This window comes from Galeopterus variegatus, unplaced genomic scaffold, assembly GCF_000696425.1.
Source record: "Galeopterus variegatus unplaced genomic scaffold, G_variegatus-3.0.2 Scaffold411, whole genome shotgun sequence".
In the NCBI taxonomy this organism is placed as follows: domain Eukaryota; kingdom Metazoa; phylum Chordata; class Mammalia; order Dermoptera; family Cynocephalidae; genus Galeopterus; species Galeopterus variegatus.
The window spans coordinates 168,471-194,438 of NW_007726522.1; the positions used below are offsets into that span (position 1 = coordinate 168,471).

The window sequence follows — 25,968 nt, forward strand, 5'->3', positions numbered from 1 at the left end:
CCCCGACCCCTCCCCTCCCCGACCGCCCGGCGCGAGCCTCTGCGGCAGCAGCCCGGTGTTCACACGTATCTCGGTTTTTTTTTGTTTGTTTTTTGTTTTTGTTTTCTGTTTCAGAGAATTGGAAGCTAAAGCTACCAAAGACGTAGAAAGAAATCTTAGCAGGTAAGACGGGCGAGCTTTCCGTCTCCCGCCCCTTTATAATCGTGTAATTCCACTCTGGCTCGCCCTTTCTGGGTGTAGAAGTTCCCCCGTGTCATTTTCTTTCGCACGCAGGGACCGAGCTTCGGGAGCAGCGGCCCGAGGGAATCCTGGATGCAGGGATTGCGGGGATATGCGTAATGACGCGTGTGTGTTTCTTTAAAAAAAAATCGAAAGGCAATTCTTGTAAACTTAGTTAAAGCATTCTCACCCTTTTAGAATTTAATTAGGGGACTTGTGCATTAATTACTATTGTAAATGGTTGCAGGCATTGTGTGAGTCATGACTGAGGCGGCCCTTATGGCGGGCTGTCAAACTGTTTTGGCTTCCCCGTTATTACTTTGTAGTTCAAATTGTTGCCTTTATAAAAAGATACTATGTGTTCGCATTTTTAGGGTTTTTTTCCTCCAACACATTGTAGTCGGGCGGATTCTGTTGCACTGGAAACAGGTTTGCCCTTGAACTTTACCAAGCTTAAACTGCGTTTTGTTTTCCTTTGAAACTGCGTTTGTGTCTATGTTTAGTGTGTGCTCTTTTCATCAGCTGGTAAAATAATTAAAAATATGTCCCCAATATCTGGTTATCATTCCTTTTGGGCCTGAGTGCTTTTGCACCGTTAACTTAAAGCATCACGGCAAAGGGAGGGTTTTTGGTCTTTTTTTTTTTTTTTTTAAGATGACCGGTAAGGGGATCTTAACCCTTGACTTGGTGTTGTCAGCACCACGCTCACCCAGTGAGCTAAACGGCCATCCGAACCCATGGCCTTGGAGTGTTATCAGCACCACACTCTCCCGAGTGAGCTACAGGCTGGCCCTAGTCAGTGAGATTCTAATACAACCTAGCCAGAAGGGATTATGCAGTTGTATAGATTGAGTTGTAATTGCTTAAGCTTCAGGGAGTTGGCAGTGTATTTGACTCCTTTTCATATTCATTTTCTGCCTTACAGTCTTTTCCTTTCTTATTCACCTTTTACTTTTGCATCATATTGGGACAGGCAGAGAACCTTCCAGATTAATCAAATCAGTGAACAGCTTTTTTTTTTTTTTTAACTTGGACAAAATAAAATGAAATTTCTCCTATCTCAGGTCTTAACATACAATCTCTTGATGATTGTAAGTTTTAGGTTTATGTTGGGGTTATTAACAGTTCACAATCTGAATATTTTTCACCATATAGAATTGTTCCAAATTTCTGGCTTTTTGAGTTTATAGATATTAATCTGTTCAGGTGATGGTTGACAAAGGATGGTCATCGTTGTTTATCCAATAAGATTTTCTGTTCTGTTACTCAAAATAATTATGGGATCATTTAAAGGAAAATAAGCCTGACATCCTTGACCAAATAACTGTTTGTTGGACATTTAAATAAGTTTTGTTGTCAGAAGCTGTTGAAGCTATGTTGAGATATGGAACCATTTAAGGAAACAGGCTTAGTTACTAAAGTGTAATACCTGCAGCAGAAAAGAGCTTAGGGCTTGGGTCTATTTCTCCTCGCAGTTTTGTTCTGTCAGGTAATAACTATATCAGCATAATTCCTATGAAGGTGTTCTAGGATTTAATTAAAAATTGTCTGTACCATGGGTGTAATTTTCATATGGTATTATGTTTGGGTAGATCTTGGAGTTTCTTTATCAGCTGTGTATCACAGTTTGAATTCCAGCTCTGCCACTTACGATGACCTTGACTCTTGGCAAGTCACTTAGCTTCTCTGTCTAATCTATAAAATGAGAGGGTTGGGCCAGCCAGTTGCTAAAGTTGTTTAGTTTCCTTGAGTTATATAAAAAGGAGTCAAGTGCTGTTCCATGCCTACACAGGGCATGCACAATCTAGTAGGAAGACTATAACAAGTATGTCCATTAATAGAAGGCAGATGATGTAGGGGTCAAAAGAAGATACCATCCCATTCATGTGCTTGAGGATCTGCAGTTGGTCAGAAGGCGTGGAAAGGAAAAACAAATGTCAAGGAGATTATAAAGCAGTGTGTACGGAGGATCCATTGAGAGGGGAACATTTCTTTTTTTTTTTCCCTTTTTGTCTTTTTTCGTGACCAGTAACGGGATTGCAACCCTCGGTGTCGCGCCCGTACCGTGACCGGCAACGGGATCGCAACCCTCGGTGTTGTGCCCGCACCGCGCTCAACCAGTGAGCGGACTGGTCTCTATATGGGATTCGAACCCTCGGCGGGAGCTCTGCCGCGCTCCTAAGCGCCGCACTCTACCGAGTGCACCACTGGGCCGGCCCAAGAGAGGGGAACATTTCTAACAGATTAAGAGTGTTCTGAGTAGGGAGAGATGTGTGACTAGGTGGGGAAATGCTTCTTTTCAGCTCATCTCTAGCTCTATGCTTTCTTTTTCCAAAACAAGAATATACCTGTCTGTACCCATTTGTGCTCTCCCCAGGAAGTCAAGCCATTGTATTCATGTAGTAAACATTTATTGAGCATTTCTGTATTTCAAATGTGTGGGTCTAGGTTCTAGGGAGGAGAAGAATGTAAGTAGCTAAATGTATTGAATGCTTACTATCTGCCTGGCCCACTTTTACAAAGACTGTGCAGAACTCATTTGATCCTTGAAAAACCCTTTGAGGTAGGTACTGTTATTATCTCTGTTTTACAGATGAATTTGAGGCACAAAGAGGTTAAATAACTCACAGGAGGCCATACCACTGGTAATTGGAGGAGTGGTCAGGCTTCAAACTATATTATATTGTCTCTTATTAGAGGTATGGTTGGTTCTTTGCCTTGAAAAATTTGAAAATTTCTTTTGGGAGGCAGAACCCACAGATGCCTACAATACCTGCAGATCAGAGTTTCTCATCCTGGGCACTGTTGACATTTTGGAGCAGATAATTCATCACTGTAAGGGCTGTCCAGTGCATTGTAGGTTGTTCAGCATCTGCCTGTAGTGCTCCGTACCCAGTTGTGATGACCAAAGTGCTTCCAGATATTGCCAAATGTCCCTGGGGATGGGGGTGGGGCAAAATCAACCCTGGTTGAGAACCACTATTCTAGATCTTCATTTGGAATTTTAATGTGAAAGCCCCAAACCTTTAAACACTGGATTAATTTTTTTTTCCTTTTTATAAAGATGACCGGTAAGGAGATCTTAACCCTTGGCTTGGTGTTTTCAGCACCAAGCTCAACCATTGAGCTAACCGGCCGTCTCTATATAGGATCCGAACCTGTGGCCTTGGTGTTATCAGCACTGCACTCTCCCAAGTGAGCCATGGGCTGGCCCAAAGCATTGGATTAATTTAAACATCTAAACCCCCCATTATGTAGACCCCCAGTTTGGAAGCTCTGGTCTTTGAATGTCAAAGGTGTGTTGCCATCCATCCTTTCCTCTGCTAAGCTGTAAATCCTCAAGACAGTGTGCAAGGTAGCCAGTGCCAGTTAAACAAAATTGGCACAGGGGATAAATTTAGTTTACTATTCTAGATAAAATATAAGGCCAGCCCATGACTCACTCGGTAGAGTGGGGTGCTGATAACACCAAGGCCACGGGTTCGGATCCTATATAGGGATGGCTGGTTTGCTCACTGGCTGAGCGTGGTGCTGACAACACCAAGCCAAGGGTTGAGATCCCCTTACCGGTCATCTTTAAAAAAAAAAAAATGTCTTATAAAATTCACTGTTGGCCATTAATATTGTCACATTATGTCAATATTGTGGGCATTCAAAAGAGGGAACTATAATGTCTAGAGATGATGATCACCACTGGAATTGAGCTTTAAAGAATGGAATCAATTTCTAAAGGCAGAGAAAAGGGCATTGTAAGAACAACAGCAGAAGTAAAGGCTCAAAATCCAGAAAGTACAGTGGATTTTGACATAGCAATGGGTGGTTTAGTTGGGTTGTCATAAAAGGCATTTGTAGCAAATGGGTTGGGGCCAGGTGTGGAGGTTCTTGAATGTCAGGCTGAGGAGTTTGTGCATAAATCTTTAGGTATGGGGAGCTATTCCATGCTTTCAGGTAGAGTACTGCTGTTCTAGAATAATCTTCTAGGCTGGGGTTAGTGATCAGGTGTATTGATGGGAAGTAACTAGTGATCTAGGCAAGAGGTGATGAAGACTCGAATTAAAGTGGAGGTAGAAAAGACATGAGAGTCTAAGATAAAGAGGAAGTGGAATTTGGGATTTGACAGCTGATTAGCTGTGAGAAGAGTCAAAATTCATAGGTCTTCATCTTGGGCGAATGGGAGATTGACCCAGCCTCTGAACAGAATAGAGGTCAGAGCAGAAATAGGAGTTTGGGAAGAGATGGTAAGTTATGTTTTTCAGTTGTAAAAAATATCTCCTTTAGTACAACACAACTGTTCTAATTTTTAAAAATATTTTGGAGGCCACAGTCATAGAATCATTGAATATTTAGAGCTGGACCTTAAATGGAGATCAGCCAGTATTGAGTCCTTCATTTTTCAAATGAGAAAGCTGTGGTTGAGACAGATCCAGAAACTTAACGGAAGGTTATATTCTCTCACAAGTGACAGAGCTGTGGTTCAGATAGGCCTTTTAACTCCAACTCTAGCGTTCTTCCCGCTGGGGGAATATTTTTTATTGCACAAGAGATGAAATGTAATTTTGGTTTTTCTTTTTTTTTTCTTGAAAAAGTGACAACTATTATCTCAATGTGTTTTATGCTAATTATGATGATGAGCTTACTATAATGTAGAGTATGTTGTCTAAAGTTGAAGTTAACGTGCTTCATATTATACTGATTTCCACCCCCAAACCAACTGTTAAATGCTATCGAACAGCAAAAGTTGTTAAAGGTGCTATATACCGTATAATGTAGCATCTAAACTAGGACACTTTCGTCTGAGACACTTTTGCCTGGGACAAATGCCACATCAGAAGACTAGGACAGTAGGAGAAAAACCAGGGCATTAAGTCTCCCTAGCTAAGGTGAATCCTATGCCAGAAATTCATCAACTTTTATGTGGGGGGACAAAAAATTACCTTCTGATTTTGTTAAGCTTTGCTGTGATAGGGTTTGGAGGCCAGCAAATTCATATTGGTAAGTTTCTTTCTAGATTAATTTGGTAATTATGTGGCAAATCAATTGATAGAATAAATGAATCACAAACTGTAAGCTTAATTTAACAACCCTCTGAGGAAAATTTGAATATAAACATCATAAAAAGAATGCTATTCTGTAGCCTTTTTTTTTTTTTTTTCCCCCTGAAAGATGACTGGTAAGGTGATCTTAACCCTTGACTTGGTGTTGTCAGCACGACACTCTCCCTAGTGAGCTAACCGGCCATCCCTGTATAGGGATCCGAACCTGTGGCCTTGGTGTTATCAGCACCACACTCTCCCAAGTGAGCCGCGGGCCGGCCCTCTGTAGCCTCTTGAATTTTAGCATCTGAAATATGTCTGAAAGTATAAATTGGAAAGACTTAACAGTCTTTTACAGTTCTGTTTTATGAAAACCTCAATGAGCCCATGATTGGAAAGACTCAAGTGGTATGCGTAGTATGTGTTCTGTTCAGACTGACTGATAAGTCTCACTCAAAATCAAGAGAAAGTTTCCCTCCCATTTTACATTTTTTTAAAAAATAAATCTAACCTTAAGCAAAGTAGCAAAAATAATGCAATGAACACCTGTATCTCTTTACTTATGTTTACCGATTGTTATTTTGCCATATTTGTTTTATCATGACATTTCACCCCAAAATATGGCAATATGTGTCTCACAAGAATAAGGTCATTCTACATAACAATAATCAAATGATTGAACATGGGAAATTTAACTTTATAATACTATTCCATCCATAAGGAGTTCTTTATCCTTTTTTGTCCCCTTCATGACAATGACATTTTGGAATAGTCCAGGCTAGTTGTTGCAGACTTCAGTTTGAATTTGATCGTTTCTGTATGATTGGGTTCATGTTAGACCTTTTTGTCAGGAATACTCTGTAGGTGGTGATGTGTGTGTTCTCAGTGTATCACATTAGGCTCCTCACTCAGTATTTTTACGTAAATTAACTGAAAGGTAATCCAGTAATTTTATCTTTACACTAACTCAGTGTTTCCTTCTTTTTAAGAAATGCCAAAAAATTAGTTTAAACTGAGATCTAGTTTTAAGTGTTTGAGGTTACAATAATTACAGGTCTTCATGATTAAATTGACTGCTTTTATGAAAGGTTATTCTAAAGGTAGCTCCTTTATTGTTGGACATAAAAGTTGCTTATTTTCAGCTTTGACTAGTGATAAAATGATAACCCTGGTAAAATAATGAAACACTGGGGCTTATAATATGCATTCTTAAAAGAATGCTTCATTGAAGTTAGGGTGGCATCGTGCCACCAATACAAGTGTTCTCATCCTGGATTTCACAGAGGGACGGACTGCTGATGGTATGAAGTAGTTTTGAAAAATTGAATGTATGCTTTAAGAAAAAACAGATATCGTCTTTAGCATTTATCAGATTGCAAAGATTCATTACTCCTCAAAGAGACATTGCATTATAGGGAGGTTGTTAGAGGAGCTGAGTATAATATCAGTAAAAGGGAGATTTTTGAGATTCAAAAGAAAGAAAGTAATATTTGACTAAGGCATAGTTTCAATCTTAAAAGAAACCATGAAAATAAATATAGTTTAAATTTCTTATTTAAGATGTCTTATTTTAAAAATGATTTGCATACTCTGTATGTTTGAGTTGGCTATGAAGCAGAAATCCTAGCATTTACACTGTTACAACTAGGGAAAAGCATTCTGAATTTTCAGCAGTAGTATATTATGGGATGATGACTCAGCTGACTTCTGTCTCAAATGGAATGTTCAAAACCGATTGAAACCTGATTGAAGAATTTTATACTTTGAACCTTACAAGATATATTCTGCAAACAGTGATTGATTGGATTTTGTATAACAACAAACAATAACCAACTCTCTTGTTCTTTCTAGTGGTTTTCGTCAGCAAGTGTTTATTGAACAGTTTGCTACAGTGGTATTGAATATTTTTATAGTTATGACATCAGTGTTTTGTTGATCTTGGTCCCTTCTTTCTCCTAGTCTTTCAGAGTATCCCTCTAAAATGCGTGTATGCACAAACGGGAGGAAATGGTGCTGTATGGTGCTTCAATATGCGCTGATTTTAAATGTGTTTTTAAATATTCCTTTACTCTTGTTAATTGGCTATACAAAGGATGTCAGAGAAATGTTTTATATATTATTCTACTTGTGAATCACTAGGCAAGGTGAGGCATATAAGCTCAAATCTTACCTTGTAAAGATAGAAGGTATATAGTGTTGCATTCCCTACACTGCAGGTTAATCATCCTCACGCCTGTCAATCACTGTTTCTTAGAAACCTTTGTTGGGTCCCCGGTGGCTCTGGAATTAAAGCCCAAACTCTTGTTCTGTGCTCAGCTCATCTGTTCAGCACTAACTCTTCCACCTCTTGTCCTATCCTCAAATTCCTCCTTCTCCGAATGTACCCTTCAATTTCTCTCTCAATTTTTTTATACCAGCTTTATTGAGACAAAATTCACGTACCATAAATCACTCTTTTAAAGTATGCAAAGTATGATTCAGTGGTTTTTAGTATATTCACAGAGTTGTAATAATCACGACTGTCTAATTTCAGAATATTTTCACTCCCCCACATCTAATTGCAGTCATTCCCCATTTGTCTCTCCTTTCAGCCCCTGGCAACCACTAATCTACTTTCTAACTATGGATTTGCCTATTCTGGACATTTCACATAAATGGGATCATAAAATATGATTCTCTTGTGTCTGGCTTGTTTCATTTAGCATAATGTTTTCAGGGTTCATCCATGTTATAGCATATATCAGTACTTTATTCCTTTTTATTTTTTATTTTTTTAAAAGATGACTGGTAAGGGGATCTTAACCCTTGACTTGGTGTTGTCAGCACCACGCTCTCCCAAGTGAGCTAACCCGCCATCCCTATATAGTGATCCAAACCCATGGCCTTGGTGTTATCAGCACCACACTCTCCTGAGTGAGCCACGGGCTGGCCCTTGTTCCTTTTTATGGGTGAAAAATATTGCATTATATCGCATATCACATTTTGTGTGTCCATTTTGTTGATGGGTATCTGGATTGTTTTCACTTTGGGGCTGTTATGTGTAGTGATGCAGTGAGCATTCACATACAAGTGTTTGTGTGGACATGTTTTCAGTTCTATTGGGTATAAAACTAGGAGTGGAATTGCTGGGTCATATGGTAACTCTTTTTAACTTTTTGAGGAACTGCGGGACTGTTTCTACAGTAGCTGCACCATTTTGCACTCTCACCAGCAATGTGTGAGGGTTCCAGATTCTCCACTTCTTTGTCAACACTTGTTATTGTCCTTCTTTTTGATTATAGTGGATGTAAAGTGGTATCTCATTGTGGTTTTGATTTGCATTTCCCTAATGACTAATGAGCATCTTTTCATGCCCTTATTGGCCATTTGTGTGTCTGATTTGGAGAAATGTCCATTCAAATTCTTTGTCCACTTTTATTTATTTATTTATTTTTTGTATGTGTGTGACTGGTAAGGGGATCGCAACCCTTGGCTTGGTGTCTCCTGCACCGTGCTCAGCCAGTGAGCGTACCGGCCATCCCTATATAGGATCTGAACCTGCAGCAGGAGCGCCTCTGCGCTCCCAGCGCCGCACTCTCCCGAGTGAGCCATGGGGCCGGCCCATCTTTGTCCATTTTTAAATTGGGTCATACTTTTTGTTGTTTAGTTGTAAGAGTTCTTTATGTAGTTTAGATACCAGTCCCATATTAGATATATGATTTACAATTTTTTTTCTTATTCAGTGGCTTCTCTTTTCACTTTCTTTGTGGTATCCCTTGAAGCACAAAAGTTTACAATTTTGTACATTGAATTTATCTGTTTTTCTTCTGTCCCTCATGCTGTTGGTACCCGATCCAAGGCCACAAAGATTCACTCCTGTTTTCTTCTAGCAGTTTTATAGTTTTAGCTCTTACATTTAGGTCCACTTGGAATTAATTTTTGTATATGGCATGAGGGCTCCAATTTCATTCTTTTCATGTGACTCTCCAGTTGTTCCAGCACCATTTGTTGAGAAGACTGTTCATCCTGGCACCCTTGTTGAAGATCAGTTGATCATAATGTAAGAAATTATCTTTGGACTCTCAATTCTGTTTCATTGATACTATTTGCCCATCATTGTGCCAGTTCCACACTGTCTAGATTACTGTAGCTGTGTAGTAGGTTTGAAATCAGGAAGTGTGAGTCCTCCAATTTTTTTCTTTTTCAGGATTACATTGGCTATTATGCTTGTATTCCTATATGAATTTTAGGGTCAGCTTGTCAATTTCAGCAAAAAAGGCAGCTGGGATTTTGGTAGGAACTGTGTTGAATCTGTGGACCAATTTGGACAGTCTTGCCATTTTAACAATATTAAGTATTCCAGTTCATGAACATGGAATCTCTTTCCATTTATTTAGATCTTTAATTTTTTTTCAAAGAAGTCATGTAGTAGTGTACAATTGTGCTTCTTTTGTGGAATTTATTCCCAAGTATTATATTCTTTTTGATAGTATCATAAATGGTATTGTTTTCTTGATTTAATTCTTGGATTATTTATTGCTGTAGAAATCCAATAGATTTTTTTAAAGCTTTTTTTAAGTTGTGGTGAAATACACATAAAATTTACCATCTTAGTCATTTTGAAGTGTATAATTCAGTGGCATTAAGTACATTCACATTGTTGTGCAACTATCACCACCATCTGTCTCTGAAACTCATCTTGCAAAACTCAAAGTCTGTACCCATTAAACAATAACTGTTCATTCTCCCCTCATCCCCTGGCAACCACCATTCTGCTCACTCTCTATGAATTTAATTGCTGTAGGTAACTCATTAGTGGAATCATACAGTATTTGTCCTTTTGGACAAATTTGAAATAACTGCCTTATTTCACTTACAATACTGTCCTCAAGGTTCATCCATAGCATGTGTTAGCCAATTGATTTTTGTATTTTGATCCTGTATCCTTCAGCTGTGCTGAACTCATTTGTTAGTTCTAGTAATGTTCATGTGTGTGGCTTTATTAGGACTTTCTGTGTAAAGATCATGTCATATGTGAATAAAGGTAGTTTTACATCTTCCTTCCCAGTCTTGGTGCCTTCCCTCTCTTTTTTTGCCTGATTTTTCTTTTCTTTTTTTTTTTTCAGAAGATGACCGGTAAGGAGATCTTAACCCTTGACTTGGTGTTGTCAGCACCACGCTCAGCCAGTGAGCGAACCGGCCATCCCCATATGGGATCCGAACCCGGGGCCTTGGTGTTATCAGCACCGCACTCTCCCGAGTGAGCCACGGGCCGGCCCCTTTGCCTGATTTTTCTGACTAGAACCTCCAGTACAATGTTGAATAGGAGGTGGCAAGATTGGATATCCTTGTCTTTTTCCTGTCTTGGAAGAAAAGCATTTAATCTTTAACATTAAGTATGATGTGAGGACTTTTTGTAGATGTTCTTTATCAGGTAAAAGAAGTTTTCTTCTATTTCTAGTTTGAGTGTTTTTGTCTTGACATGAAAGGGTATCATCATGTAGTTTTTGTCTTTCATTCTGTTAACATGTTGAATTGCATTGATTGATTTTCATATGTTAAATAAACCTTGCATTCCTGGAATAAATCCTGCTTCGTATAGGCCTTTTTATATGTTGGTAGATTTGATTTGTTAGTCTTTTTTTTTTTTTGTCAACTGGCTGATATGGGATCAGGGATCAGGATCGAACCCTTGACCTTGGTGTAACCAACATTGCGCTCTAAGCAAGTGAGCTAACTGGCGAGCCTGACTCGTCAGCCTGTTGTTGAGGATTTTTGTGTTTGTATTCATAAAGGTTATTGATATATAGTTTTCTCTTCTTGTGATATCTTTGTCTGCTTTTGGTGTTTGGTACCTGATTTGGTCTGGCTTAGAATTTGGCGCCTTTAGCTGTTAGTTTTGGCATCTTCTTCCTTTCGTATTGTGCTATAATAATTGTTCTTATATCTCCAATTCCATTTTCTACTGTGTGCTTTTCCTCTTTTGGTTGCAGCTTTCTTTGTATCCTAACCTTAGTCTCGTGCAGTGTTTTGTACCTAGTCTCTTGTAACTAACAATTAGTGTACACTTATGTGCATCTGTTAAGCACTTCATCTGCATTACCTAATTTAGTCTTCACAATGCTCCTTTGAGGGAGGTACAACTTGAGGCCTCTCGCAAATTAGGGATGGAGGCTTTAGCGAAATTAAACATGTTACACATGCTTAGGGTTACACAAGCAGGCAGTGGAACTGTGGCTTATGTCTGCTTCTCTTTGGCATTGGACCTGGAGCTCTTCATTGCGTGCTGTGTGGCCTCGGAAGTGCTTGTTTGAATGCAGCAGAGTCAAACTGGTCCTTGAAGGAGTACAATGTGGGTAAGGTAACAGTGAGAAGAGTACCTTCTTGGCGGTGGTGATGGGGTTGTAGTGTTAGTAGAGGCAAGGAAACCAGAATTGTCGTCTAATTAGAGTGCCTGGTGCCAGGGATTACAGTGCAAGTATAAGAACTGGTTTTTGTCCCCAGACCAGGAATTAGTCCTATTTGAAAGAGTGAGATTAGCATCTAAAGTAATTAGAAAATGACTGTTGTTTAATTAGAGGTTAAGGGTGAGGTTTGTATGGGTTGGAAAGAATCATGAAATAACTAGTAATTAAGTTAAGCCTCAAAAGAGGAGAAGGATTTAGGTGGGTAGATTTAATGAACTGGGTTTTGGGTCAGCCTTCCCATACAGCTGTGTACCATCTGACTCTGATCCTAAGTTTCCTTCAAATGAATATCTCAGAGCAGTTTGTAGACTGTAGAGTTCTTCTGTTCTTATGGTGGGGTTTCTATTATTTTCTCAATTCTAATCTCACTAGCTTTCCTCAACCTGTGCTTTTTATTTTGAAATAATTTTAGACGTAGATAAATGCTGCAAAAATAGAACAAAGAATTCCCAAATATCCTTTTCCTTTATTCTTCAAATGTTAACATTTAATCACATTTGCTTTATTAGTCTCTCTTTTGTATGCATACTATTTTTACCATTTGAGAGTAATTTACAGACATAATGCTCCTTTACCTGTGAACACTTAAGTATGTATTTTCTAAAATCAAAGACATTTTCTTAGTAACTATTACACCATTATCAGAATTGGGAAAGTAACATCGGTACAGTCTTAATAGCTGATCTACAGGCCTTATTCAAATTTTGCCATTGTCTCATTGATGCCCTTCAGAGAGGAATTAAAATTTTTTCTTCTGGTCAGGGATTCAGTCCAAGATCACAGGTTGCATTTAGCCTTCCTGTTTGTTTAGTTGTCTGCATTCTGGAACAGTTTGTCTTTGTTCTTCAGGACTTTGATATTTTACAGGGTGCTAGACTGGCTTTGGTGATTAATTTAGGTAGGAAGGTAAAAAGGAGAAGAAAAAAAAAAAAGAAATGGTTAAAGAGTGGTGATCAGATAGAAGAAAGTGAAACAGGAAGGCTGGGGGGAAATAGAATAAAGTGAGATCCGTAAGGGAAAAAGGAGAACACAGTATTTTTTGGCAGAAGATGTGAAATGTATTTTTATACCTACCTTGTACAACTGATTTCTTTGTGAGGATGCGCTGGCTAATGGTGAGTTGCTGACTGATAGGCTAGTTGAGCCCTCTGGAAATTTGCTTCCTGTTTTCTCTTTCCTAAAGTAAAATAGAAACACCTAACCCCGTGTCCCATTATTTTCATTTCTGACAGCAGAACCACCCTTTTAATTTTTGATTTTTAAAATCCAGGGTTGTTGTTAAATCTCTTTTGTCATTCTTATTAATATTGCCAACTATTCCAATTTGTTTTGAATATCTTGAGTTTATTCTTTGCTTTCCTTTTCCACTGCCACCGTTGTGGTTCAGGGCATTACACATTCACTTGGATTACTGCAACAGGCTCACCCTATTTAGCCAATTTATTGCCTATTATTACCCATCACTTCTCCTACCTGTTTCTGTTGTAGTCAGTATTAGTCCTTGAAATTTTCATGCTAACAAGTCTCCATGCTTTGCTGGAGGCCAGGCTTTTCTGTGCTCCCTTGCCTGAAAAGGCTTACCTCTCTTCTTTTTTTTTTTGTCTTTTTGTCCTTTTGTCTTTTTTTTCCGTGTCCGGCAACGGATCGCAACCCTCAGTGTTGCTCCCACACCGGACTGGGGACCGGCAACGGGATCGCAACCCTCGGTGTCGCTCCCGCGCCTCGCTCAGCCAGTGAGTGGGAACCGGTCTGTATGTGGGATCCGAACCCTCGGGCGGGAGCGCCGCCGTGCTTCCCAAGCGGCGCACTATCCAGTGCGCCACCGGGCCGGCCCCTTACCTCTCTTCTGTCTGTAGAAATCCTACCTCTTCTGAAAGATCCAGATCAACTTCTTACTGCTCCACGAAACCTTTCATAGCTATAGCAGCTCGTATGAATGTCTTATTTTCCTGAACTTGCTTACAACCTGTACCAAATGTTTGCTTCTTATTTTAAGTGTGTTCACTTGATCCTACAAAATTGTAGTTTGCAGTCATGTTTTCTACATGGGTTCTCCCAGTGCACAGCAGACTGCTTGGCATATAGGAATCTCTAAGCATATTCTCATTGGCTGAGTGATTAAACATTGTATAGGTTATAATTAAATAATTTTAGATGTGGAGAGTAACTCATTTAGATACCTTGAGCTCTGCTTCTCTGCCTCCAATACTGTACCGTGGAAAATGTGTACTTTTTAAATGGGATATTCTTTTTGTTTTTCTAACAAATGATACAGTGACTGGACCTTGACTTGTTTTGACCCAAAAGCGTGTCCTTGTTTTGTAAAGCCATGTTTGTTGGAGCTCCCAAGACCACCTTCAGGTTTTACAATTTACTAGGAAGACTCACAGGACTCAGCATCTAAGGAAGAAGGCATAGAGGGCAGTGTCCGGGGAAAACTAGATGCAAGCTTCCAAGAGTTCTCTCTCTGTGGAGTCACACAATCCAGCGTCAAATTGTGACAACATGTGTAAAATGTCTTCCAGAGGAGCTTATTATATAAATTCATTGCCCAATGTTTCTGTTGGGTCCTGTAGGTGGCCTCTGCCTGCATGTACCAAAATTCCATACTACCCAGAAGAAATGCTGTTGTTCAGCACAAACCATGTTATTTGTACAGTTTAGGCACGGTAAACTATTCTTACCAGTTAGGGAGTGGTGTGAACCTTCCTGAAATGCAAGTTCCCTGACACAGGCCAAGGGCCAACTAATATAGTCTCAGACCTGCTGTGTTAACTTTATTAACTCTTTACCATGGAAATCTACCTCCCCCCAGTCTTTTTAAAATTACTATGTAGTGTCCCATGGTATGACTACATTATAGTTTGTTTAACTTTCCCCTATCAATTGGCTTTTAGGCTATTTTGCATCATCCACCTTTGTACAATTCCTTTAGTAGAGGCTGAGATAGGAATTGATGAGTCACAAGATAGTGACATGTAAAAATTCTGTGAATAGATATGTACTTTGAAATTGCTGCTCACCAGAGGACTTAGTGCTAGCCCATACTTCCAATAGCAGCGTACAAGAGTACCCTTTGGAAGGGATTAATTTTAGTAATATTCCTGATAGAAATGCAGGAAAAACTGACCATCAAGCATCAGGAAGTACAAGAGTGGGAGATACCTGCCAGGCATTCTAGCTCTGAGGTGTATCCTGCTGCCATTATGGGCCCTTGCCTTACATAGTCTCTTCCTGCCTCCCAGAACTCTTGGTTCTCACCCAAGTCTACTTCAAATCCCTAATCTCCCTATTGATGACCTCTCTTGTTGCTTTTAATCATTGGAATGGAGGCTTGTGGTTTTTTTTTTTTTTTTTTTTTTTTTTTTGTCTTTTTCCATGTCCGGCAACGGATCGCAACCCTCAGTGTTGCCCCCGCACTGGACCGGGGACCGGCAACGGGACCGCAACCCTCGGTGTCGCTCCCGTGCCTCGCTCAGCCAGTGAGCGGGAACCGGTCTGTATGTGGGATCCGAACCCTCGGGCAGGAGCGCCGCCGCGCTTCCCAAGCGGCACACTATCCAGTGCGCCACCGGGCCGGCCCCGAGGCTTGTGGTTTTTCAGGTCTTTTATTATGGGACATTTCAGACATACACAAAGATAGAACATAATAAGGAGCTTGCGTGTACCCATTACTCAGTTTCAGCAGTTGCCAACATTTTGTCAATCTCATGTGGTTTTTTTCTTTTCTTTTTCTGGGGGGGGCACAGTGAGGCCTGGAGTAATGAAAATAAATTCTAGATAATACAGTGTTTTAAAAAACAGGTTTTTTAGTAAATTGCAAAAGTGATGCATGCTTACCATATCACTTCAAATCAGAGATGTACTTTTTAAAAAGAGTTTCCCTAAATACTCCAATTGTGAGGTTACTCTGATGTTTCTATTTCTGGTTCAGTAGGGTATTTCCTAGGATTGTATAAAGTTACGCAAACATAGACACACAACTTTAAAAAACAACATGTTCACATTTCTGCAGCCAGCTTTTTTTCTTAAACAGTATGTTAGGAGCATTTTTTAAGATCAATAAACAGATCAGCTCCTTTTCAATATGCTAGGGTATGCTACGCTATGTCATAGCCATATCATTATTGATGGACATACAGTTTTTCTGCTTTTCAACCCTTGTGAACCTTGCAGTGAACTTCCACATGTTCATGGCCTCTTGTACTAGAGCCTTATTACCGTAAGATACATTCTCAAGAATGGGGTGGCTGGTAGAATATGTATACTTTTAATTGTTAAAACTATTGCCATTAAACGTTCCGAAAGGTTTTAGTAATTTTTATTCCCACCAACAACATAAAAGTTCTCTCTTAATTTTCATTCTTGCCAGCACTGGGTATTCTTACTCTTCAACATTTGTTGCCAATAAAATAAGTAAAAAATAGCATATCATTATGGTTTTAATTTGCCCTTTAACTTTCCTTTATTGGAAAACAAAATTCAGCAATTTATCAAAAACAAAAAAAAATATCGAGTTGGGTTTATACTACCAAATGCAAGCTTTCTTCATCATTAGAAAATCCATTGATGCAATTCATCATTATCAGCAGATCAAGACAAAAGTCATATAACCATTTTAATAGATACAGCAAATGCATCTAACAAAATATACTGTGCACCCACGACAGAATCTCCAGCAAACGGAAATAAAAGAACAGCCTTTTAATTTTTGTGTAGTAAAATTGATTCATTTGATATTAATTTTTTTAATTAAAAATTATTTTAAATATTTACCATTCACTTGGTTCAAAAATTAAAACGTATCAGAAGGTTTATACGGAAAGAGATTTCCTCTCTTGTCCCCTATCTGCCCAGTTCCTACCACCCTCCCCCCCACCTTGTAGCCACTATTAGTTCCTTAGGTGTTCTTTTAGAGTCACTTTTTACATATACAGGCAGATATGAGTACATATCCTCTCATTTTACACAAATGATAACATAGTAACATAGTATCACAAATGATTTACACAAATGATAACATAGTATCATAGCTCTGTCATTCATCTTGCATTTTTCATGATGGTCTTTTTCTAAGGATAGAAAATTTTGCTCATTTCTGAAAGCTTTCTAGCTACCTTCCTGTTCTTTTCTCTTGTTTTAAACTGTCGAACTCCTCAAATGTGGGACCTTACGTCTATTCGCTAGTTGTGGTCTAGTTTCTCTCTCATCACCCTCCCACAAACATTCACAGGGTAAAAAATACTGAAATTGCTCTCTTAAAGATCACCAGTGTCTGTGTTCCTCTTATTATAACCCAGGGCTGTTTTTATCTTTGTCTTTCTTGATACTTTTGCTGTTCTTGGTCCTAATTACATATCCATGGTTCTTGGAAGTCTAACACTTTGTGTTTTCTTCAGTACATTCAGTTTAAAGGGTTCTTCCAAAAGGTGGTAAAAAATAAGAAAAGGATTGTAGAGGCATAGAGTCTGGAGGAAAGATATTCTGCTAATAAGATTTATCACTTAACCAATCTAAAGGAAAAGGATTTATTCTCTGTGGCTCTTGAAAAGAGAGCTAGTACTTTGGGAGGTGCTATGATGTAGGGGAAGGGAAAGACCATGAATTTGAGAACCCACATTTGAATCCTGACTCCACCCTGTACTAGCTCTGTGACCTTGAATAGGTCACATAACCTTTCTGAACTTTAGTTTCTTCCTCTATAAAAGGTGATATAAAGGTGATATAAAAAGGTGCTAATTAAATGAAAAAATATATATAAAGTGCCCAGTGTAGTCACTGCAACATTTTAATTACTAGAGGTTTGTTTTCATTCCTGGGCTCATAGGACCAGTGAGTGGGAGTTACAGGGAAGTAGATTTTGGCATAATGAAGGGAGAATTTCCTAAAAATTAGGGCTTACTGTTGAACAGGCTGTATCTAACACAGATAAATCTGTCATTGCTTGCTGTTGAGGAAACTCATTCCTGGACAGTGTAAGTAAATAATCTGTATTGGTTACTGGAAAATAAAGGCGAATTTTGAAGCTTAGTTTGAATAATTGTGTGAAATATACCATCCTAATCTTGATCTGTTTATTTTCTCTAATCCAAATATTGCATTTCCCCTTATTCTGTATATTAAAATCAACTTTGAGATACCATTTATATACAGTAAAATTCACACATGAGTGTATAGGTGAATGACACCCATGTAACTACCACTCCAACCAAGTTAGAGAACATTTGATTCTTATAAGTCACCTCAAAGGCTTTATACATGAGGTACAGGGCACAAATACGAGTAAATAAAAATATCAAATTTTGATAAAAGGAAGCCCAGTTTTAATAGAGCAACAAGATAGATTCACAGAATTTATAGATTTGAGGTATCCTGCTACTAGCCTTCATGGAATGGGTGATTGCTGGCAGGAAAGTTATCTTTGTGGAGCACGTATCAAACATGACGGACTATTTAGGCTTATCAAATCCATCAACCTTTACTCCTTTTGATAAGTGATATAGTCAAATGATATAATGATATAATCAGATGTGATAAATGATACAGTCACATGACTTAAATGAATATCCATAGCACTTAAATCCTGGAAGCCTGTGCCTGGGCACGTGTTTTTTTTCCAGGTGGCTTTTTTGAAGGAGGAGATGTGGGGAAAGCATGGCTACGAAGCTGTGACAATGGTGTTGAAGAACAGAGCTTTTCCCTGTGTTCACAGTATCCTTGAGAGGAAATGGGGTATATCTTTTAGGTGCTAAAGAAAGTATTTTTGACACTTGCTAACTTCATCAAAAAGCCTTTAAAATGAAGTTTGAGAAAGGAGAAAAAATTCCAGATCAATACTTAGGGAACATCCCATGGAGTAAAATGATAAGTGACATAGGAGATGATCAGAAAAGGACATGTCTGTAACTCACAGGAGAACAGGAGGAACAGCTGCTGAAGATGCCAGATGTTTCTGAATAATAAGTACCCGTCGTATCTTGACACAAGTAGGGTAATGATACAGTCTTTTGTGTGCCACTGAGAATTGGTGAGGTAGGTTCATGACTAGGCATTTGCTTACTAGAAGCATTGTACTAAGTAAGCACTGCTCATCTAATCCTTATAAAAATATTATGAAGTAGACATAAGTGGTCATTTAGCCCCAGTTTGAAAATGAAACTGAGGCTGAAGAAGGTCGAGTATTTGGAGTCAGTAGTCAGCTTTTGCTGTTGAGTTCTACATGTCTCAAGACCAGTGACGTGACGTGGTATAACTTAATTGCTTTTGCTTACTAATTTTGCTTACTAATTTACTCTCCTGCTCTCCTATGCTGTCTTGATTCTCGACTTTCCCAGGACCGTAGTGTGAGCTTGTTCACTTTTACTACCTAGCTCCCTCACACAGAATACAAAAGAGAGTGTGAGTCACGGTTACAGTTGGCATGAATCTGTTGTGATACTCCATTAGGTACATGACAGTTCTACTTGTAAAGAAAAATGACAGTGAGGTATAGCAACAGTTATCGTACTCTTCCAACTTTTAAGTGATATTAGCAGCCATATACTTTACTAAATTATCATCATTTATGCATAATGTCACTCATTTTGTTTTTCACTGTCTGCTTCATTTCCTCTCAGTCTCTTTCATCAGCAAAGCCAACTTAAATTTTGCTTGATCTCGTTTCAGTGTACATATAGCACCCCTTCCAGTTTCCTATGTACTTGCCTGTCTTTTTCATTTTATCTTACACTACATCTCCACTGTCATATGCATTCCAGCCTTGATAAATGACTTGTGATGTCCCAGATGTCTTTTTCATATCTTGGAACCTCTCCTTGTCTGCCTGATTTCGTAGTATCACCTCTGGAAAGCTTCCTTAGGGCAAAGTATTTTCTTTTTGTGTGATGGTTTTCTTCACGTACCTGGTGATTTTTGATGAAGGTTTAGGTTCTAGACTCTAGGGTGATTAATGTAGGTAGCTGGAGTAAGTTTCCTCCACCTTTGCAGAGATTTCTTTACTCAGTAGACTCCTGCCTTGAATGGGAGGGCTGATGCAGAGCTCTGGGAGTGTGAAGGGTGTTGATTGGCAGGCTTCACTTTAGGGTGTGATGGAGGCAGCGGCAGTAGTTGCCAATATGAGGGGCTTTGGGGGCAACCAAACCCATTGCAGGAATCTGCTAGCCTTCTGTGGAAGGTTTTGTTTCTTTAGAGGATATTTCTTTCATTTTAGGCTAGATTAAAAGCAGCTGCTATCTGTGGCCTTGTGGCACAGGGATGGGAAGTGGGTGCATCGGTTGCATAGCTATGCTTTTTCTGTTGCTTAGGCAGTCTTTTCCCCGCATGCCTTTTTCTGATCCTCCCTGCTCTGATCTTGAAGCCTCACCAGAAAGGACAGCACATACATCCATTTAAGAACTCTCACGTTTCCTCTTGGGTGTGGCTCTTTTTGCTCTTGTTAATTCCTCAGCTCTGAATAGAATTATTAACTTCTTTCCTGAGTTTTGGGGGGGGGGGTGGCTAAAAGGGGCAAACACATCGGCCTAGTCTGAGTCTGTCATTTTGAAATCCTGAACCAGAGGTTCTGTTGACAACTTTGAGCATTTGAGATTTTTAAAATTTAAGCAAACTTATATAAAGAGTACATTATTGATTGTTTCCCAAGAATCGATAGAACAGTTTGGAATGTTTATAGAATGTGAAAGTACTGTAATGCCGAAATACATCACCTATTTAATGAATAACTTGTGTTCTACAAATATTTTTAAAGCTGTTTAGAGGGAGGAAAGCCAAAGGTACCCCTAGATACCTGGCAGGAGAGGATTGTGGGGAGGTCTCAGGCATTGCCATTGGCTACTAACTGACCACTGGGGCCAGTAGCAAGGTCATTCCAACTTACACGATGTTGTTTACATTCTAGAGTTGGAGGGAATTGCTCGTTTCCCAGTGTAAAGTTTGCTAATTTTAGGTTGTTTTCCTTGATATGACATTAAGATAAAAGCCCTATGACTACTTGTGCTTTATTTTTTTAAAAAAGTGAATTGTACTGCATAGTGGCTGTGTATCGTTAGATTTAGGTTGCGAGTTATGTTTTATTTCAATGAATGATAAAAGAGTAATTTGCCATTTCTTGTAATAAGAGTGAAAATGAACCTGTATGCAACATTATTTCTTATTTCTTAATACCTTTTGGGAAAGTTAATTGCAACTGTGTGGTTCAGGGATTTAGTGCAAGAAGAAGAACAGTTGATGGAAGAAAAGAAAAAGAAAAAAGACGACAAGAAAAAGAAGGAAGCTGCTCAAAAGAAGGTAGTATATGTATAAACTATTTATATTAAGCAGTTTAAACATAGACTGAAAAAAGTTACTCTTATCAGATTTTTTAAAAGCATTTGATTTGATGTTTTAACTTCAATGGAGATTAATTTAATATTTAATGTCTTTGAATATGCATATAAAGTAGTTTGCCAAGCTTGTACAATTTAATGCATACTTATTTAATCTTGCCTATAGTTTCTTAAAGGTAAGTACATTATATAGTTCTTTATCTTTCAATTAGCCATCCCTAGGTGTTTTATAATACATCATTTTATAAGCAGGCAGAGCATGGAATTTGTAGCTATGTAGAGAAGATTTGAAACGTCATTTTCCTACATAGCACATAGAATGGTGTTGCCTTAAATTTATTTAGCCTCTCTGGGCCTTAGTTTCCTTATGTTTTGCAAAATGAAAGTTGAGGTGAAATAACAGTACATATACACAATAATGCACATACTAGGGGAATGCAGTATTAAAGGAAATAGTAATGGACATAAGGAAATAAAGTGTCAATTTCATTTTCCTTTTTTATTTAGTACCTGAGCTGATTTTTAAAATTGCAGTTAATATTAAGATACTTTAAAGTAAGCCTGAGACATTACATAAGAGGCAAAAATAGAAGACTGTGTCCATAGTTATAAAGATTTTTACAAGTTGTTAATACTAAAGACTGGTGACAGTTAACTGGGCACTCATTTCCTACTGTATCAACATTTTAAGGACCTTAAAATGTGCTAAAAGACCCAGTGAAATTACTGTTTCATTTCTCTACTGTAATGAAAAATTATTACTTTAATTTTAAATACTCATTTGTACCTCTTTTGTGCCAGGCACTGTGCTAGGAACTGGATATAGACTATAGCAGCATTCTTATCTCCACATTATTTAATAGGGAAAAACTACTTAATAGTTTTTATTTAATATAAATATTTAATAGGATACAAAACTATGGTAGATGAGGCATTTATTTATGGGGAACTGTTGAAGCACAGAGAGAGGTGCATAACTAAGCCTAAAATGGGATGGAGGGACAGGGAAATTCTCATAAGATAGAAATTAGGTGAATAAGGAGCAGAATAAAAAATCATTCCAAGTAGAGTAAACTTAGAAGCAAGCATCTGTATGTGTTAAAGTATGGGTTTTGATTGGGGGGTGGGGTGTGCAGAGGGAGGCATAGGTAGAAATATCAGGATACAGGAAAAGTTGGTGATAACTGTAGGCTCTTCTTGAGGCTTTGACCATTGGGGCAGATGCTGAAGATGTTTTGGTAGCATGACATAAAAGTTTGTATTTTAGAATGTTTACCTTGGAAGCTGTGGAACTGGGCTGGAAGGGGTAGATACCGAGATTGGAATACTGTGAAGGAACTGTTAAAATAATCCACAGAATTTGTTTCAAGGATATGAAGGGACAATGACCTAAGTTGACTCTTACGATCCAGATTGAGTGACTAAGTACATTTTGGGAGCAGTTAATCCGGTTAGGGAATATAAAGAAAGGGAAAATGATGAATTCCTTTTTGGAGGTGCAGAGCTTAGGGTCTTGTCAGCAAGTCTTATGGGAAGAGTTAAGTATGAGATCAGAGGAGGTGATAGGACACCCTGGTTGTCTGCCTTTTGGCTGTTCTTAGGGTCACTGGGAAGGGATGCGTAGGTATGGGTTGTAGTTAGGGTTTGGGTAAGTTTTTTAGTGTGGGGTTTTGGCATTGACTGATGCCGTGGGCCTCTGTCAGAGGTCTGTTTACATAGGACAGTCTTTGCAGTCTGGTGAGTCTTTGGTCAGGATTTGTTATGAAAAACTTGTGTCCTGTAAGTCTAAGGTTGGAGGAAAGGTTATCAGACTTTTGTTCCTTGGTGTAAAGGCCATTTGCCCAATGGCTTCTAAGAAACATAAGAGGTTTATTGAGGAGTAGTTTGGCAAGCATCCGAGTGTTGGATTAGGTGGGCCCTGTGTCTAAGGAGTTCAAGATTGAGCTGCTAAGTCAGAATGTATGTGAAATGGCTAGAAAAGAGGCCTAAGACAATATAAGTGTATTTCTCTGGAATTTACTCTATATACTGAGGAAATTCTCAGAAAGGGAGGGGTGACTTAGAATGATTTCTTTAAATATTGTATTTTTCTTAGTATAATTTTTAACATATACAAATAATGGGTCTAATTGTTAAAGTTCATCTTTACATTCTTTCATGATTAAATCTTTAAGTCACCAAGTCAGTATAGGAGGTCCCATATGTGTATCCAGCATACATTTGCCTCTAACACATGAAGGTGTTTATCGTGCCATTTGGCTTCTCACTAAATCTGAAGTGACATCTTTTCATACTCTTTCCTCTCTTCATCCCTGCCTCACCCCATAGTTCCAGTCTCTCACCCCAATCATATCCTACTAGAATCATCATCAGAGGCTTATAGATATAAGGAGTTCTTTTTTTCTTTTGCCAGGTCTTTAGTACTGATAGGGTATTCTTGTGTATCCCATAGACACATAGTAATATCTACACTATGAATGCAATGTAAAGGAAAATTTAATACCTCTAATGTTAAGTTTAATAGGCTAGGCTGCTGCTGTAAATAAGACTGTTGTCCGGATTTCAAATAACAAACTCACAGCTGAATTTGAATATAACCTGTTGGTGAAGTGAGGACAGCTGGTATTTTCATAGACTTACCAAATAGCTCTTTAAAAAAAAAGAAGAGGAACTCCCAAATTGGCACACTTATAACCCATATGAAAGATTGTGAGTCACAGGAGTTTAAAGACAAGTTTCCTGGAGCTTATCTTTTGTCTGTAGTAGAAGCCAGCAGGTATATTCAGGCAGGTGACAGACATCTATATGAGCCAGATGGGCAGGCCCATTTATACAAATGTTGGAACATAAACTTACTATGGTAAAAAGTCGGCTTGCTTTATGTAATCTATATACTTTTATTCCTGAGAAAGACTTCAGATATTATGTGTTCTAATCCATTCATTTTCAATATAAGGAGCCTACACATTAGAATGAGTTAAGTAGCTAACCTTGGTTTCATCATGGTGACAGAGGTAGGAATAAAATTGAAATATTCTAACTCGTCCAGCTGGTGCTTTTCCTAAACCTTGTGCTGTGGCTTTATCCTTTTGATGCAGAACATTATCTTATACTTTTGCCTTATTTTATACCATCTAAAGGTGAACTTTAAAATTGGAAAATAATATATTATGCTAATTTTTATAATAGGGCATAAAATAGGTCCTTATGCCATGAATACAGAAAATATATAGATTGTATATATTGTATATCAGTCACCACCAGCCATTGTGGTCTTTTAAAGAAATTCAGATTCAGAGATGGGTTATCTTCTATTTTAAATAAAAACCAGAAAACACAACTTCTTATATAAACAATTAAACACCAGCAGTGCTTATCATAATATTTTTACTATGGTAGTTTTTCTTTTCCTATCATTTAAATATAAATTTAAATGTTAAGATTCTCCTTTAAAGAAATTTACGTAAAAATTATATTTCAGCTGCAGTACATCTCTAATTAATATAGAGATCAGTGACTGGGTACCTCTGATATTAATCTTTTTTGAAAAATCTTTTAATAAAAGGCTATGTATAACACACTTTTCCACTACACATCTGAGAATCAGGCTATTTACTTATCTTCTGATTCTCAGGCTTAGAAAATAATGTGACAGAGCATGGGAAGGTAGTTTCCATACTTTAAAAAAGAGGGCAACAATAGTGGAAGTAAGTTCCCATGGATTTCTCCCTCAGGTTCTGTTTTTAGAAAAAATTTCTCAACAGTATCTTAGGGGAAATGTAATGAGGAGGAAAAAGGAGGTTAAGAAATAGGTTAATTATAGAGGGATAATTGAATATAACCTTTGCTTTTAAGCACATAATTGTAGTTCCTAGAAAGCATATAATGGTTGAGGGCTGGGAAATAAGCAACAATACAAATTGGGATCTTTTGGTGTTGAGAGTGTTCCAGCACACATGGGTTTTTTGTTGTTACTGTGTTAAGAGCTGAAGGGATTTTTATAGGCTCTGTTGATTTAAATGTACTAAGTTCAAGTTTAAAGGAGATTTAGGTTGTAAAAAATTTCCAACTTCATTTCCCTTTTTGGGGATCATATTCAGTAGTCTAATTACTAAATTTTCTCAGTAACCTCAGTGGTCACATGACCAGGCCTAGTGCTGTGCACTCGTCTAGGGCAGTTAGCTGTTAGCTTACGGTCCTGCCCTTTATTTCACCTTCCTTGTCTCTTTTCCTCAGTTTTCAAAAGCTCATTTCATTTAGCAGACCTGGGTTCTAGACTGGGTGCTTCTTGCTAAACCATAGGAAAGCTCTGTGAGCATGAATTATCTCATTTAAAATAAATGGATTGAACTAGGTTAATCCTTTATTCCTAATGTTAAATTATGATACCTGGCACTAAGATATTGCAGATGATTAGAAAAAGAGAAAAACAAACTTGGCAACAGGGAATAAGTGTAGAGTCAGCTTATTTCCAAATGTGAGAGAAGAGGCTGAGCCAACACACGGGTAGATGGGGCTGATGAAGCAACAGCTGATACCTGCTGAATGCATCCTACATGCTAAGTGCTGTCCTACGTGCTTTATGTGAGTTAAATCTCTTTAACCTCACAATTCTGAAGTGGGTATTTTTGCCCTGTTTTATAGATGAGGAAACTAAGCTGGGTAAAGTTAACTAATTTGACCAAGTATAAGTGGTAGAGCCAAGATGCAAATCCCGAGCTCTCTTTTTTTTTTTTTTTTTTTTTTTTTTAAAGATGACCAGTAAGGGGATCTTAACCCTTGGCTTGGTGTTGTCAGCACCACGCTCAGCCAGTGAGCGAACCGGCCATCCCTATATAGGATCTGAGCCCATGGTCTTGGTGTTATCAGCACCGCACTCTCCCGAGTGAGCCACGGGCCGGCCCTAAAGCCTGAGCTCTTAACCACTGATGTGTGCTGGGGGAACTT

At 38.4% G+C, this 25,968-nt stretch overlaps 1 protein-coding gene across 5 annotated transcripts in view; it reads left to right on the forward strand.

The window, feature by feature from the left end:
* Positions 1 to 25,968, forward strand: part of TNRC6A (trinucleotide repeat containing 6A) — a 94,015-nt gene that overhangs the window by 1,065 nt on the left and 66,982 nt on the right. For all 5 annotated transcript variants that reach the window (XM_008568453.1, XM_008568455.1, XM_008568456.1 and 2 more), the window contains exons 2-3: positions 115 to 162; positions 20,896 to 20,983. In XM_008568453.1, coding sequence (XP_008566675.1) covers positions 20,924 to 20,983 — 60 coding nt within the window. In that variant the 5' untranslated portion in view covers positions 115 to 162; positions 20,896 to 20,923. The remainder of the gene's footprint in view (positions 1 to 114; positions 163 to 20,895; positions 20,984 to 25,968) is intronic.